This window comes from Culicoides brevitarsis, chromosome 3, assembly GCF_036172545.1.
Source record: "Culicoides brevitarsis isolate CSIRO-B50_1 chromosome 3, AGI_CSIRO_Cbre_v1, whole genome shotgun sequence".
Taxonomy (NCBI): domain Eukaryota; kingdom Metazoa; phylum Arthropoda; class Insecta; order Diptera; family Ceratopogonidae; genus Culicoides; species Culicoides brevitarsis.
In genome coordinates, this window is record NC_087087.1 from 21895271 (window position 1) to 21912178 (window position 16908).

At 33.3% G+C, this 16908-nt stretch overlaps 4 protein-coding genes across 6 annotated transcripts; 1 reads left to right on the top strand and 3 right to left on the bottom strand.

The window, feature by feature from the left end:
• Positions 1 to 5819: 5819 nt before the first annotated feature.
• LOC134833267 (large ribosomal subunit protein uL3m) lies at positions 5820 to 8005 on the bottom strand. The gene is made up of 3 exons (XM_063847530.1): positions 7866 to 8005; positions 7722 to 7803; positions 5820 to 7648 (listed from the first exon to the last, which is right to left on the bottom strand). Exons 1-3 carry the CDS (start codon positions 7934 to 7936, stop codon positions 6683 to 6685), a joined length of 1119 nt encoding a protein of 372 aa, XP_063703600.1. The 5' UTR covers positions 7937 to 8005; the 3' UTR covers positions 5820 to 6682.
• Positions 8006 to 8066: 61 nt separating this feature from the next.
• LOC134834143 (uncharacterized) lies at positions 8067 to 9593 on the top strand. Of its 3 annotated transcripts, XM_063848710.1 has the most exons (5): positions 8067 to 8272; positions 8330 to 8444; positions 8499 to 8939; positions 8985 to 9329; positions 9389 to 9593. In XM_063848710.1, exons 1-5 carry the CDS (start codon positions 8251 to 8253, stop codon positions 9396 to 9398), a joined length of 933 nt encoding a protein of 310 aa, XP_063704780.1. In that variant the 5' UTR covers positions 8067 to 8250; the 3' UTR covers positions 9399 to 9593. The 3 variants fall into 3 exon arrangements, with proteins under 3 accessions (XP_063704780.1, XP_063704778.1, XP_063704779.1); XM_063848708.1 differs by having other exon boundaries at positions 8985 to 9593; XM_063848709.1 differs by having other exon boundaries at positions 9000 to 9593.
• On the bottom strand, positions 9536 to 12681 carry LOC134834142 (DDB1- and CUL4-associated factor 5). The gene is made up of 4 exons (XM_063848707.1): positions 12265 to 12681; positions 10774 to 12200; positions 10544 to 10709; positions 9536 to 10478 (listed from the first exon to the last, which is right to left on the bottom strand). The coding sequence occupies exons 1-4, from the start codon at positions 12494 to 12496 to the stop codon at positions 9799 to 9801; spliced, it is 2505 nt and encodes an 834-aa protein (XP_063704777.1). The 5' UTR covers positions 12497 to 12681; the 3' UTR covers positions 9536 to 9798.
• Positions 12682 to 13057: 376 nt separating this feature from the next.
• Positions 13058 to 16867, bottom strand: LOC134834999 (protein wings apart-like). The gene is made up of 2 exons (XM_063849841.1): positions 14994 to 16867; positions 13058 to 14924 (listed from the first exon to the last, which is right to left on the bottom strand). The coding sequence occupies exons 1-2, from the start codon at positions 16767 to 16769 to the stop codon at positions 13359 to 13361; spliced, it is 3342 nt and encodes a 1113-aa protein (XP_063705911.1). The 5' UTR covers positions 16770 to 16867; the 3' UTR covers positions 13058 to 13358.
• Between the last annotated feature and the right edge of the window lie 41 nt (positions 16868 to 16908).

The window sequence follows — 16908 nt, forward strand, 5'->3', positions numbered from 1 at the left end:
ATTTTTTCGAGATAAAAATTCTATAATATTGTTGATTTGCAGGAATGTAAATTTGGATTTCATGAATTTCAGTTTTCTTTCTTTTTTATTTTAAAACAACATATACTTAGTATTTTTATTGTCACAGACGAACATTCTGAAGGAATGGTTGTAAATTTCTTACATGCTCTAAAATTGTATGTAAATTTAAAGAGGTAAATAAATATTATCTTTTTTTGCTAAATATCACTTGTACATAATGAATTTAATACATAATAAATATATGTTTTTGTACATCCTAGAGATTACTTATTTATCACTTCCGGAAGACGGCAAAAAGGAAATTTCTAACAGCAATTTTACGGATGACAGTTCATTTTTTAGCATAAAAACCAAAATAAACATAATTATTATTAATGGCGATAACATTGAAAACATTTTTTCGTTTCTGATTCCATATATTTGATTGAAAGTCACAATTTTCTTATAACTCATTGATCTGAAACTTCGATAAAGATAAATAATATAAAAAAAATAAATAAAGAAAGCAAGTTTGATGCATTTTATTTTTCAAAACATTTCAACAGAAATCGTTAGAAAAACAAATTGAATTAACGTAAAATATATTTACGGATATTTTTGTAAAGCCTAACTTGTTTCAAGTCAGTCCAAAAGATCTAGACAGAAATTAACAAGATTTTCGAGATCAATACTTTCATTATGTTTTATTTCATTTTATTATATAAACACATTCACACAGATAAAAATCCTTCTCTAGATATAATAGAAATGCTTGAAGAGCGCATATTCAGCTTCGTTTCATGTGATGTTTATTTTTAGATCAAAATAAAATAAATTTATACTTCATTTAATAATGCTTTTCCCATTAATAACCATCATCGGCAAGTATGTAGAAGAAGCAACGATAATCGAAGTGACAAAGAGAAGACCACCGATATAGAAAGCACATCTTAAAAATCGTTATCTAAACGTGCTACTAGCATAAACGGCGGCCGACAAGTTTTGTAAAAAAATATAAAAACATAATTTGATACTATATACAATAATTTATACGTTTCATGGGATACTGTTTATTTAAAACAAACATTTTGTTTATAATATACGTGAACAAGTCGCCGACTTAATATTTTCAAGTGTTTAACTGAGCTGAGGTATTAACAATATACACATGTATCAGGATCAAATATCGCAAAGCTAACAAAACATACATATTCAATGGATCGTTAATTATAATTATTTAAAAAAAAACAGTTCATCAAATTGTTTTGCAATTTAGCAAAAAATATTTAAAACATTTTGCATATTACCTAAAATGAGATTTTCATATCTATCAACCGATATATTCAGAATATTTAACCTTTCAACACCCACTTAGTTTATGAAATAAGTATTTTTAAACTATTTCTTTTGGTAAAATATTGAAAAATAATTAAGTAAAAATTGCAAGTGAATAAGAACATTAGAAGACTAGTTTTTTCTCTTTTTGATTTTGTATAATTTGTTATAGGAAATTTGATTTATTATGAATTTTATATTAAATTTTCAAAACTACAAATTAGGTAGTACGAACACTTGTTTTGTAATTATGAGAATTTTTGTCATCATTAATAATGCAACTATCAAATAACGAAAACGACCACTTTAATTTACCAGATCTAGAAATATTTAGATACTGTTGTGACGTGTGGCAATCATTATAAAATATAGTGCATACAATACATGTCAAATAAAACGTTCGCTTCAGTCAGCCATCCATGTGATCATTATTGTTACTACTTCAGTGACAGAGCCTTTGTGTTGATATAAACGTGAGCTGATGACAACTATATATGTGCCATAGTTCACATATATCATCATCACCATCGTCATATTTACACAAAATATTCTTTACTACACTGTTTATAAACTGGAGCATTTTTTACGTTTCATCATGCAACGTATTTTAACTTGACATATTACACATAAAATACACAACACATCATATGGACATACATTCTATAGCATTATTATTAATATTATTTTAAATATTATAATTGAATTTAATTTGAAAATTATAGCGACACATTTAGCATGTTTTCTATGGTACAACGAGTACTGTAAATAAAAAAGTGTATAAATCTTTTGTTTAACGATGTGTACAAATATTAGGATGACCGATTCATTTGTGAATGACTAATAGGGTGTTTAAATTCTACAATTTCAATTTTTACACCGCCCTTCGATTTTGACGGAAAATTTCAGGAAAAGGGGGAATAAAAAAATAATTGCCAAAAAAATTTAATAACATACACTAAAAATAAGTATATTTTAAAAAAGTGATCAAATAATGTTCATCAAAGTAAAAAAAACAGTGAAAATTATTCCTTTCTTTTCATAATATTGTTGAGACAAAAATTGAACCGGCTGCATAAATAATAAATCATTTGTAAATGATAAATTTTACTAAGAAACACCTGGCATCTCCACTTCCAAACAAGACAAAAATTATCATAATAATATTTTTTGAAATTTCTCAATATCATAATTGTTTTAATATATTCTGTAAAACTTTGATAACATCCTAATTCAAATGATTGGTGTTAACATTCACAAAAAAATTATACATATATGTATTGAACAGATGAAACACCTATGTATTTTTTATATTAACAAAAGGGTCGAAAGAACTATAATTTTATTCTCTCTGGGAGATTAAATAAATTCGGACACGATTGTATTTTTGTGTATTACATGTATACGTATTAATAAATACATTCACGTTTTTATATTCAATGTGGTAATTATAATTAATAGTCTTATGTACTGGCGCTATAATTTAAATAAATAAATTAAAATATGCGAGATTTCATTTTTCTTCTTTTGAATACATGTATGCTCTGATTTATTTTGTTCTCGTCAGTATCTAATCATAAATATTATTATTTAAAGACAAATCTTTTTAATTTATATTTGAAATATTATTCAACGTGTAATTCTCTAATTAATGTGTATTTTAATTGTTTTATCAAAAAATTTTACATAACGGGAAAAACTATGATAATTTAGCTTGTAATTAATTTTTTTTTTTGTTTAGCTGATACATAATCGTTTTCCTTAAATCGGTTTTCAATGATGAATGAAACGAAATTGATAAAGGTAAGCAACCAAAATGAACATTCGGTGTCCTAAAGTTTGTCCTTTGGGGATAAGTATTTAATTGAAAATACTGTCATACTCAGGTATAAAGGACCAAATTTGACATTTATACGTAATGATTTATTGACCATTATTTTATTTAGGTATTTGCGGAGATGGTGTATCAACAATATTATACGAGTTATCTAATTCAGTGAAATCAGTGTGAAAATACCGACAAATAAGAAAAACAGAAAGTTCTTTAAGAGTATAAAAAATATTTTAAATATTCATACTGAATGCTGTAATTTAATATTCACCAACGCATCATCCTGATACAGTACAAGAGTATTCTTCTTATCATTTTCTTCTTCAATAACTTAATCAAGGTTATTTTTAAATATTGTAAAGATATACACGAAGAAAATAATATACTAGATACAATCGTTTAAAAAAATCGACATACACAGTAATAATATCGTTACAACAAGTGTATTCATGTCTTTTGGTATTCACTGCATATTGTATTTTTTCTCGTTTTCTCATTAACGTCATCTATTGTTTGTCTGTCAATATCTATTAATATTAAGATATAGATTGAAAAGACATTTAAATTTATATGTTATAGTATGTGTGTAAATTAATTGCATCGTTATTTATATTTTGTAAAAGTATTTGAAACAAATCAATTTAGCAAGTAAAATTTTATGAAGGTATAAATCACTATGTTTGTTTCTTAAATTACACAATGTCACAGCCCTGATATCTGAAAGTATTTTCATTTTAATTCGTTTTTTTCTTTAAAACATTGAAACGGACATGAGTTAAAAAACAAATCTAGCAACAGGTTTCCTGACAGAAATATATTAGTGCAAAAAAATATTGCGGAAACTGCCACTTTTTTCCATAAATAAGTAGTGGAAATATTTGTTTAATAAATTTTCAAGTAGTGGTACACAATTGGACTGCACATAACAAAGGATAATACACTTGTTGTGTCTTATAACCTGCATATGGATATGTAGGTAAGTATAGGAGAAAAATAGTGTATGATATATGTAGAAAACACCAAAATAATATCCATACATATTTTATTGTATACCAAATTTCTAGGCAAGGTATATTTACTTGATATTTTCATGTTTGCATCGATAAATTCATTTTTATAGAAACGTCCTATAATTTTGCACAAATTATTACTAAAAATTAATTGTAATATGCTTACAGAGTGTTCTTTTGATGACATTTTATATTTTTGTATTATTTTTAAAATTTTATTTTTTTTTGTTTTTTTGCAAAAACACCAACTTTGTTTTTCACTTTTCTTGGTTTATCTTTTCTGGTCACAAAATATGATGTTAACGAAATTATCTCTTCGCCAAAAATTGTCCAACATATTCTTAGCACTCTTTTTGGCCTTTTTCACCTTTTGTATCTTTCACTAATCCAACTAAAATGGTCGAACACTTTGATATTATATTATCACTGTTCTATTACTCATTTTTGTTTTCAGTTAAGACACTTTTTATTTTTCTCCATTTACTTATTTGAAAACATTTTATGATTTTTTCGGAATATAACTTGCTATCCAATCCATGGTAGCCGAAAAATATTCATTTCTTTTTTTTTATTTATATAATATAATAAATAAATGTTCTTCGTTTTAAGTTATGATAAAATGCCTTTGCAAAATGCCTGCACAGACTGACTTCTATGGTGGTACTTCTCTATTCTTTGATTGATACGATTTTTTTAGTATTTAAAGTGTGTGCCGCTACATCTGTAGGCAGTAGAGCACTCGGAACACATCGTCAAGTCGTTATGGTTTGGGGATCGTCAAGTTTCGTTTTGGTTTGTATTTGCTCTAAACATGAAATAATATTTTATGTGCTGCTTCGTCTGATTCGCTGTATGCACGTAATGTTGTAGGCACTAGTTGAGTGTAGGTATATTAATATAGCGAAAAGCACGACGAAGATATATACAGTAAATTACAACAGCCAAATGTATGTAAGTTCGGTGTAATTTCCAAAGGCGAAAACACACACACAAACAAAGAATCAGTTTTTCTGGAAAAACAAACACACAAAAATGATACAAATACATTTTACATTTACATTGTGTGTACGGTCGAAAGGAAATTCGAAGGGGAAATTCCAAACAACTGCATGTTCTCTTTTCATATATCATCCTTCTAACATGCTTACAGGCATTTTATATTGATACACACAAAATATATCGCTAAAAACGCTGAGACTCGCATTATTTATCAAAACTTTTAATGCATTTTATGACAAGCATTTGCATTAAATGAAACATTCTTTGTATTTACATATGACACATCATATTTTCCAAAATACATATGTATAATACATGTATTTTCTACTCTGTTTTTGTTAGATTACCAAAGTAGTCGGCTTATATTGTAGTGTTCATACCAATTGGTGAGCAACCAGTGTCAGCGCCTATTTTACATTCACGTGGCTCTTGTACCTATGACTTTATTTCTTAATTTAAATACAACATATAGTTTAGTTAGGTATTAAAAATTACTCAAACTGTAATTGTTTGTTTGTTAATGATATTATAAGTAGGAAATTACACATCAATAACATGTAACCCAAATCTTTTCCCAGATCTTTCCTACGGTAGCAAGTAAATAAAAGTCTTACACAAAATCTTTAAAAAAATTTATTGAATGTATACAAGAGGAAAAGCTATGAAAACGAGAACCCAAACAAACTTAGTATTTCAAAACCAATGGTTTTGTGAAACTCAATTTTTTTTGTATCTTAAAATGTTTGGTGTCAATTTACATTTTTAAGTATTTATTCCGAAATTTATATATAACCTATTTAATATTTTGAGATTACAGAGGTTTTGCAAAAGGCTCATTCTTTTCACGGTAGGCCGTGAACACGACTACTCCTAAAATTATAATTTTTTTAATTCTAAATGTTGCAAAAATTGAAAAAATAACAGAATGTGTTTGTGCTTTTTCAATAAAGGATTTTTTGCATATATAATTCCAATTTTTTTAATTTTTAAAAAAAAAACAAATAAAAGTATACAAATATAACTGATAAAAAAAGGATTCAAATTTCTTTTCGGTGATTTGACTTCTTGTGGATTTTCTACTCTTTTCTAATTAAATGTTTTCTAACTAAAAGTTTTTTTAGTGTTTTGAACATTTTTATAAATTAAATGATCTAAATTGCATTTGGTGCATTTATAAGCTCAATTTTGACAGCAAACATGCTAAAGAATTCAACTCCAGACATAAAATTCTTGAGCCTTAACAAAATCTTGCGATAGGAGTCAATTTAGCAATGTCAAAAGTGAATTCAAAATTTACGAGCCTAAAACGAAGTTACATACAAGGCTCTCGAAAATAATCTTTAATATTCAGTAAGCTGTTCGTGTTTTTTAGCAGAAAATTTTGATTATTATGTGAGGACAAATCAAATGTTTTCATCAAATGTTAAAATGAATGAACTTGTGATGTAATTTGTTTGTATTTTTTATCAATTTATTAATCTATTTGCCTAATATATGTACGAAATTTAATTTACTTTGTTTCGGTGAAAAAAATAGTGGGATCTCTAAAGTCGTGCATATTTTCATCCACGAATTCTTCCGACAATTCATCTACTTCTGGTGCTGTAGGAAATGGAGGCGCAGTTTCTGGTTTTCTTGTTGGTAGTATTGTATCGTATATGTACACTAATGAGTTGACTGCTCCAGGAACATTTTGTCCTGACACCCACATGACATTGTATTTCGTATTGATTCGCCAAATTTTCAAACCCTTCAACACTCGCCAGCGATTTCCCATCCATCCAGGAAGTTTAGTTCCTGGCCAAACACGACCTTTTTCACCACCTCCACCGATGTTTCCTGGTCGTCGATGCGTCTTTGTCTGGCCGTGCGTGTATGGCATACCTTTGAAACCGTGTTTCTTCATGACACCCTGGAATCCACGATCTATAGTTAGTCCTCGGACATCAACTACATCTCCAATGCGATAATGTGTGACATTTAACGGGGTTCCAGGTGGCAAAGCCGCATCAGGTGTTATCATGAATCGACGTAAAACTGACTTGGGCATCACACCGGCTTCCTCAAACAATCCACAATATTGTTTTGTCAAGGTGGTCGGATCTGCACTTAGTGCACCGACTAACAGGCACCCCAACCTGTTTGGATTCTTGATAAGACGCTTTCGTGGAGAATCATGCTGCTCTGGAGGTGTGTATTTTATGACGTGGTTATCAACAACTTGCAACAATGTACTCATCATTTTTGTCCCATCCTTCATCCATATCGGACTTATACCAATTTTTCTTGCAATCACGCCGGTTCTTTGCGACTGTGGTGTCCACTCAGCTTTTGGCAATTCGGCAATGTTAACCATGGAACTAACAGGTGATTCGTACGTTTGAATACCATGCTTGATGATGGGATTACCAAATTTTTCATGTACTTTGCTTTGAACAAACTCCTTATTTTCTCTAGTTAAATAATCATCGTGTTTCTTTTAATGCAAAAAAAAAACCAAAGTCACATGAAACAAATACGATTATAAGACATATATTTAATGAACTTACAGCAGTAGTTTCCTTGACAAACCACACTGGATTTCTCTTGCGAGGTCTTTGATGATAAATCGTGTTCCTCGTAATGGTAATTCTGCAGACGTGAGAAAAATGAAGAGTTGAATTTATAGAAAGAATAAGTGTTTGACAACTTACTGTAAACTTTTCATCAATTTCAGACATTGCCGTGTGTGCAATTGCAGTTGGTTTGTGATTGCACTACTCATTATGTGTAAAATGCTGAAAATTATTTGTTATTACGAGAAAAATATTAAACAAATGTGGTACTATTCCCAATACACAACAGCCCAGCTTGTATTTTAGATGCCCTTGTTTACATTCAAAAGAACTATCCATTTATGATGTCAGTTATGGTTTATTGTGCTAACGATGTCACTAGTGGATGATGGCTTAAGTGGAAGTCGTTGAAAAAAATCTCGTCTCACTATTTAAATAACGTCGTGACGACTTTAGCTTAACATTGTTAAATCGCATTGCATTATTGTTAAGGACAATTCACTCGAATAAAGATTCAAAGAAGATGAAATCTACGAAATGCGATGGTAAGCAAAAAGAGAAAGTTAGGTAATGCAAATATGATGTTCCATTTTATTTCTCAGATGCAAATGAATACCTCAAACTACTTTTGAATGAGGCTGCAACAGTACCAGTAGACGATTCACCGGATTATGTATTGGAATTGCCTCCATTCTATGATGAGCAAAAATTCCAAAGGTTTGAAATTTCTTAGCGCAATTTCAGTATCTTCTTCAAACTATCATGTTTCAGGGCTCAAAAGATGTACGCCACTAATCGGTTTGCATGCTTTACTAGTATGCTCGTTGGATTACTAGGTCTTCTTGCGGTTCCATCTATCTTTAATGTGTTAGTTGCCACTAAAAATTCGTCCAATGCTCTAAGAGCTTATCGTCGTTACATGGCCACCATTTTTCATACTGTTAACTGGTTCAGATATGATTTAAAGCCAAGCACCGAATGTTGGAAATCTCTCGCTAAAGTTCGAAAAATTCACTTTTATTCAAGTACCAAAACGGAAAAAATGGGAATCGGTATAATTTCGCAAAAAGATATGGCATTTACTCAATTTGCATTCATGGGGTTTTTTGTGCTAAAAAGAAGGGAGCTCGGATTAATATATGATGAATATGACCTTGATGCATTTTGTCACTTTTGGCGTGTATTAGGTTACATGTTAGGCATCAAAGATGAGTAAGTATCGAGGGTTTTCTATTTTTTTGCTAAAATATCAAATAGTTTTCTCTTTGTTAGGTATAACATTTGCAAAGAAACCTTTAGAGAAACGGAAGATCGTCTAGAGGCAATTCGAAGTCAAATTTATCGACCTTACATTCAAAAATGCACACAAGACTTTATCACCATGACAAAGGACCTCATCGAAGGATTTTGGTGTTTTAACCCCATGCTAGATTACGATTCTTTTATGTATTTTGTAAAGTATCTCACAGGTATCGAAGAGTACTCCTACTGGTCTAGTACAGGCTCAAGAAATATCAAAAGCTTGAATTGGTATAGCAGATTAATTTTATATTTGTTAGTAACTGTTCACTGCGTTCTTCTTGATTTTTGGATCTTCCGGATGTACTATAACTTTCAAATTTTATATTCAGAGTTTCTCATTAAATATTTCCCTTTTTTAGCTTTCTATAAATTTGGTATTAAAGAATCTTACGTTAGAATTTAATATTTTTCATAGACTAAATTAGTGTGCCTTATACACATGTTACTGTTACTTTACACTGTTATGTCAAAGGACAAAAAAGGAATCTGAAACTTTTTTTATTGAATTATATTTTTATTTCTGATGCTCAAATATGTATTTTTTCTGTTAAGATTTTAATGTTAGTACTCATATTGTGTATTTACCATAAAGTTTAAAAAAAAATAAAACGTATAATTTTGGAAAAGTACTTTCGATAATTCAAATACAAAAGAGAACACGGTTCAACGTAATTTCGAAAGTCTTGTACGAATGCTTACTTAAAATTATACTTAATCTAAATAATATGATCTATAAAAAATGTTACTCTAAGACACCTACTTAGACAATTTAGTCGGAATCAGATTCTTCGAATTCCCTATGATTTTTCTTAATGCGATTCAACTTTTGAACGAACCGCAAAGATTGATTGTGATTATTTGATGAATTGCCATGACTACCATCAATCTCCAAAAAGCCATTTTCGTTTTCGCATTTTTGCGTTGAGCCGCCAGAGCTGCTACAACCAAAGCCACTATCTGGCGTGGACAGGTTAGCGAAATTTGAAATTCTTTTAACGGGAGTTTTCTGATACTGCTGATCTTCTTGATACGTCGAATCTAATTTATCATCATTTTCCGGACAACTTGATGACACTTCGTCTTGGTAGCTGCTTGAGAGACGAGAATTGGAACGACTGGAACAAACGTAATCATTGATAGAAGAATTTTGTAAATTAGTTTCTTCATCTGTTGTCAAACAATTATTATTCGTACGACTGCCATTCATTTCGGAGCTCGATAAGTCGTCATCAGAGTCCGGCAAATGGTGATTGAAACGGAACATAACATTTTTGCCATTTGATGTTATTCCAGTGCTCGTACTTGGCACATCTAGAATTCGTTTTCGTTCTTCGGCACGTGCACGGGCCAATTCTTCATCAATTAATTTTTGTTGTTCAAGTATTTGTGGCAATACATTAGGAGTAGTGTGCTGTTCATCGATGTCTGTGGTGCTTGTATCTGACTTATCTTAAAACAAAAATAAAAATAATAACCAGTGATAGGGATAAAAAAAAAGTAAAATAATAATTTACCTGCGGCTCGAGTACTAGTATTGGAAGTGGATGATAGCGGTGTCTTCACTTTTCGTCGAAAGCTTCTATACGAAGTTGATCCTAAGCTTAGTAGTCTTCGTTTTTTTGACTTTTTTGGTGTTTCCGAGTCGCTTGTCTGGTCTTTCAGTGGACGTTTTAGGTTATTCTATTTAGATTATGAAACATGGGATGGGAGCGAATTCATCGAAATTAAATTACATATTGCTTACCTTCCTAAATCTTTTACTAGCAATTTTTCGCGGTTGAGTTCGGTGCGATATACGTTTCTTTTTCCCTATTTTGTTATTGATTTGTTTATACTTATTGATAGCTGAGCGACGCAGCACTCTCGGAGATCCCTTTAATGCTAAACGTTTCAGTTTTTTCCTCTTGGTGGCAATTAGATAAGCAATTCTATTTCTATAGCGCGTTCTTTGCTGAACGGACTGCTTGTCGGTTCGTTTAATAGTGAGCCTAGTACTTGTTGTTGCAAAGTTATTTAGAGATTCTGAGTCTGAGGATTGACTGGAATCAAAACGGGAGCCTCCCGTATCACTATCAGAGCTGTAATCGCTACTTTGCGACAACGTGTCTCCCCACCCCTCAATCTCTTGTTGAACTAGATAGTCGAAAAAGGCCATCATTCTTGGGTCCTCATTCGTGTTCGGGTTAGTTGTGTAGTCGTGAGACATATTTTGGCCGTTCATCGATAAATATTCCTCATGTGTAAAAACTTCCCTTGGATTTTCAGCACCTTGTGCTTCCTCGGTAAGTCCTCCGTTCCATCCATCCAGGTCAAATGCTGTCCAAACTTTAATGAGCTTTTCCACTCCTGACGAAGCAATCAAACATCGCTGATGGTTGTATCTAACTTGATTGACAATCGATCGGTGTCCATAGAGGACCATGTGAGTCTCATCTACCCATTGATTTGTCATTTCTGTGTCACCAATTTTCCACACATAGAGATTAAAGTCATCTGACCCTGAGAGAACATATTCGTCATATTCGCCACCGAACGAGCATGACTTCATTGTGCAGGAGTTGTAGTAATAAATATGATAAAATTGGCAAATTGGTTCTGTGTATCTGGTGTCATACAGGACTGGCGGCAGTCGACGACGCAGTGCTAGAATTTGACTTCCCAGAGAGTTAAAACGGACACTCATGCAACTCTGCGTCGCATTGTCACCACCATATCGCAAACTGGGCATTCGAGGTGATCGGATATCCCAGAGAGAGGCACCTTCCTTGGCGTTTGCCGTCGCGAGAACATTCTGATCAAGTGGGTGATACGATACTGAATGAAAGGCCGAACGACATTTTGCCACGGTCATGATTTCAGTACTAGCACGCAAATCAAAGAGTAATACGCGTCCATCCTCGCCAGACGTCGCGAAGATCTGATCATTAACGGGATCAATTGAAAGACCATAGACAGGTTTCGTGTGAAGAAAAACATCTAGCAATTCGCCACTCTCGATGTCGTGTAAAATAACAGTATCGTCATTTCCACCCGAAAAAATACGGCTGTTTGAGTTGTCGAAAGCAAGGCAAAAGATGTTACTTTCGTGTTGCTTTTTCATTTGAACGGGCGTTCCTTGATTTAACAGAGCCTTATCCAGGTTCCAAAAGAGGACCCGTCGATCATCACCACCTTCGACAACAATGAAACTTTTTAATATTTTTTGTATCATTTCAATAACAAAGCAATTTATTACCTGAGATTAAATATTGTCCTTCTTTGGAGAATTCGATTGCATTAACACATCCATAGTGGGAAATTAAGTCTCGTTTATGCAAGTTTTTGGCCAAATTAAGACGTTCTGTGAACAATTTAGCCCGAAAATTGTATCTGTTTTCTCCATTTTGGCGATTTTGAAGATAAAATTGAAGATTCTTTTCGGTGTTTTTATTCATTTTTAGTGGCTCAGTATAATAATGTACATTCATCAAATTATGTTTCCCATAAGTAGTCTCCAAATATTATCACCAAAACGTCGTGTACATCTCTCCCTTAACCTATGTAATAATAACACTATTGTGAAATAATGTTTTGCACGATTAATTAAGGTAAGTTTTCATTCAGGTGCTTTGCATTTTTCACTATTAACTCGAGTGCAAATCTTTCATTCAGTACTACCTATTTCGAAACTCACATACGTAAAATATTTATCTGTCAAAAGTGTCAAAGCAACAAAATGCATTTCGTTCAGAATTTGATTATTTTCTTTAAATTAAAATATTTATTTAACTTTAATATTTTTTTCGTGAATTTCTTATGAAAAGAGAAGCCAAGATATTTTCTGATAAAAACAGAAAATATAAAGGATTAGTTTACCTATTTACAACTCTTTACGACGATCCATCAAACACTGAAATAACGGCCGTAAAATGTAGAAAAACATGGTTGTTTGAATTAAATGATCTTTTTTATTATGTATTCACTTAAAAATATTTTACAACTGAACAGAACCTTACAAAACATTTGAAAAAGGATTTAAAGTACTCATTAATAGGTTCTGTCCGGGTTTCTTAATGATTCTCTCTTATAAAAGATCTTGATAAATTTACACAATTACAAAACTAAATTTATTAACTAATGCTAAATAAAAAATTTATTTTAATAACTGATTATGATTTTTGAAGTAAGTAATTATAAATAGTAAATATATCTTAAAAGCATTTAAAAATAATTGTGTGACAGAAAGAAAAAATAACTTTTAAAACACAGATGCCCGATTTTTTTTTTTTTGATATTTAAGTTCCAAATAGAGTTTTATGTACATTTAATGTTTATAGGGTCGTTGTCAGTTCAGTCTGTCTCTTTAAGGTAATCTAAGATTTTCTTGGTACTTTTAATGTGTTCTACAACTGATGATTCCGAACTGCCAGTCAACTTCATAAAGTTGTAGTACTTATCCAGAATATTTGCAAGCGAACTGAAGCTTTTGTCGTGCAAGTAGTGTCGAATTTGATTTTTGTAGTCATTGTTTTCCATTATTAAATGGCCAATCAGTATGCAAACGTAACTGGCTAACATTGTGTGCTCCATGTTATTGCCGGCCTTTTGTAACAACTTGGTCACAGTTTCTTCCATTTCTTCCTGCGACTTTTTCAATTTTTCCGCTGCTTCCTTTGGTGTATCAAGTATGGCATCTGTATTTTTCCCAGCTAATGTTGCAAGTTCCTCCTCCTTGTAGAAGTACTCCACAAGAGCTTTCATTGCTGGTGTTTTTGCAAATTGACTTCCAAAATCTGTGGGCGCATGAGCTTGCATTATCAGTGCTCGATTAAGTTCTGAATGTGTCGTCAAGTTGATTAACAGTAACAGTACTAAAAAGCTAATCTCGAACACACAATTTTCGGGTACATAGTTTGTAGATTGTAGTAACAAGTGAAGACTTGTATCGAAAATTCCAGGAAGTTGGCCGACACAAACGCTTCCCTCTGCTTTGTGATTGAATGGGTGAGTTAAGTTTATTAAAACTTTGAGTGTTGGTGTAAGGGCCTCGCGAATTACGCATCCCGGATGATCTTTAGCTGACGTCTCGTTAGTTGGGTACAGAGAAATTTCCGTGTCGCATAATTTGTAAAACTTTACAAGAATATCAATGGCATCTCCGTCATTATATTTGATAATATACTTCTGGTTCTCTTCATTTTGTTGTGTAACATTTTCCAATACCCTTAGGCATCTCTCGATTTTCCGAAGTTTGTCTAACAAGTCTTCTGTCCATTTTGCTACGTAGTCAGAAATGGCTCTGCAACAATCACAAACGGTCTTCATTATATGATCAATTCCACCCAAATTACGTAGCTCTTCCTTGAACCATTCGCCAGCTCTTTTCGATGTTAATGAGAGTAAAGTCTCAACTGCCAGCGTTCCAATCGTAATGTTATCCAAATTTAAATGTGGTGCTTTTCCGTGACTCTTTATTTCTTCACACAGCTCACGAACCTTTTCCTTGTTCTTTTGAAGTTGCTTTAAACTAGCTCCTGTACACTTTTTTTCCTTACTCACGTCCAACAAATTCAGCATTAATTCGAGCGAATCACGGTCCAAATCCATGTGAAGTGTGTCTTGCGACAAAACAAATAAAACGGTTGCGGTACACAAACCTAAATTCGGATCACTAGGAGCATCTCGCAAAGAACGGAAAAATTTTGTTACAATTCCATGAGCTCGAACGTGCATACGGAAGGCTGGCGTGATGCATTTTGACGCCAGCTGAAGCGCAGAGAGACAACGTGTAGACATTGGGTTGTCTTTTTGCAAAGCACTTAATATGTATTCAACGTCATCATCCAATTCTTGAAACTCTCCGATCTCTTGCATCTGATGTGCTTTTTTAACATTCCGAACAAACATGTATGAGCCCTGTTCAAATAAAATCAAAAAAAAAAAAAAAATGGTATAGATGTAAAATTTAAAGCTCAAAAACATTACCTTTCGCTCTTTGAGCGGCTCTTGTGTATCCTTGTCATCGCCAAATTCTTCAGCTAACGACTTTGTTACAGATATTTTGTTGTGTTCTGTTGTGCTTGGTCCATCAAAGTCATCGAATTCATCCAACACACTACTATGATTGCCCGTTACTAGAGGCTTTTTAGTGGCAGGCTCTGGTGACTTGTCAGCTGCCTTTTCCTTATCATCGTCCTCCCATTTATGCTTGTACACATGACGTTTATTACCTGTCTCATTAACCAAAGCACGACTTTTGAAAATGCTTCCTTTCTTCTTCGAAATTACTAATTTAACACTTGGAGGCGCAACTTCATCTTGCACAGGTCCTGTCGAAGTTGTCTCTTTCGGAAGAGATGCTTCAGCGGAAACACAAGTTACAGACGCCTTATTGCGACTTTTTGAACTGGGGGAGATCGTTACCGCTTTTTCATCGATATGTCGTTTCTTCTCCGGAACTGATGGTGTGACATTTCTCTCGGGAGACTTGGGCACCACATTTGCATCGTCAGTCTCTATGTCTGGACTAGCTCCTCGTCGTTTTCTCGTGGCACGAGTTGCTCTGACTGCAGTAGCGAGTTCTGGTTTTTCGGGACTCTTTTTAGTTGTGGAGCTCACTTTTTTCGGTGTTGTGACCGTTTTTCTCTTGTTCGTCATTTTATTTGGAACAACAATAGGGATGGGAGTGGGCTCGACAGCTGATACGGGCTCCACAGGTAAGATTTCACCCTTTTTCGCATTTGTTATACGAGTACGGAGAGAACGTTTTTTAGGGACATCTAATTGATCTATTTGCTCGTCTACGGGTTCATGTACAATTTCAGCCAGTTTTTGCTCTAGCTCATCGACCACTGGTAGTTCTTCCACTTGATCAGGTGGAGGTTGATCCATTGATTCAGTATCCATTTTTGAATGTTTTCTTTTTTTATGTTTTTTTGCTACATCCAATTTTTTCTTCGGATACGATATTGGAATTTTTTCTATCAAAGGTGTTTCTTCCTCACTTGTACTCGTGTCCACGAAGCGAGCGGTTCCCTTAGAAATTCTCAACACTATTTTTGGATGCTCGATCGGTTGTTGCTCAGGTAGCTGTTGATTGAGCTCTACTGTCGACAACGACGAATTTTCTCCTATGCTCTGTTTAGGCGCGCTTTCTTGTTTACTCAAGCTTCCATTTGTCGTGTCTTGAGTCAATTTTGCCACAGATGACAAACTACCAGCGTCATCCTCGTTGTAATTCACACACTTGTTTCTATTGCGTGCAGAAGTGCGTTCCGGAGCCCTTTCTGGCTTGATTTCGGGCTTTAATTTCTTGCTTTTCTTTTCGCCTTTATTGTGTTGTTTTGCTGCTGCGGCTGTTGTTGATGTATCAACTACTGTGTCTGTACTGTCGCTGTGCTGTACTACGGCTGTCTGCTGTTGGTTGTTTGTCGAATGGGGCAATTGTTGTGTTTGAGATTGTGTTTGTATGGACGCCCTACTTTTGAAAAACTTTCGTGGCTTAGGGGCTTCTACGGAGTCCGATTCCTCCTCTGATTTGCTCAACTGTTCGCTGACTGGTGGCTTAAAGTCTTTCTGATGTTGCAGCCCCAAACTATATGCCGTCCGGATCGATGTAAAACTCGTCACTCCCCACTTGCCAAGTTTTCCAGCCGATCTAATCGCAGTAGGTTTAGCCGAAGTTGCGTTTTCTTTTTCTTTTAAGAGCGCATCCAGCGGTACAATTTGCACATTCGATCGATTACTTTTACCTTTATACATTATTACTTCATGATACAACTTCTCCAAAAAGGCTCTCCATTAAATTCACGACGTTTTCATAAATAAATGTTATTTGATTATTGTTTTTCTCTCGTCAATTTCAGGGCGCACGAAACGTCACATTTGTGCAATGTGTGAT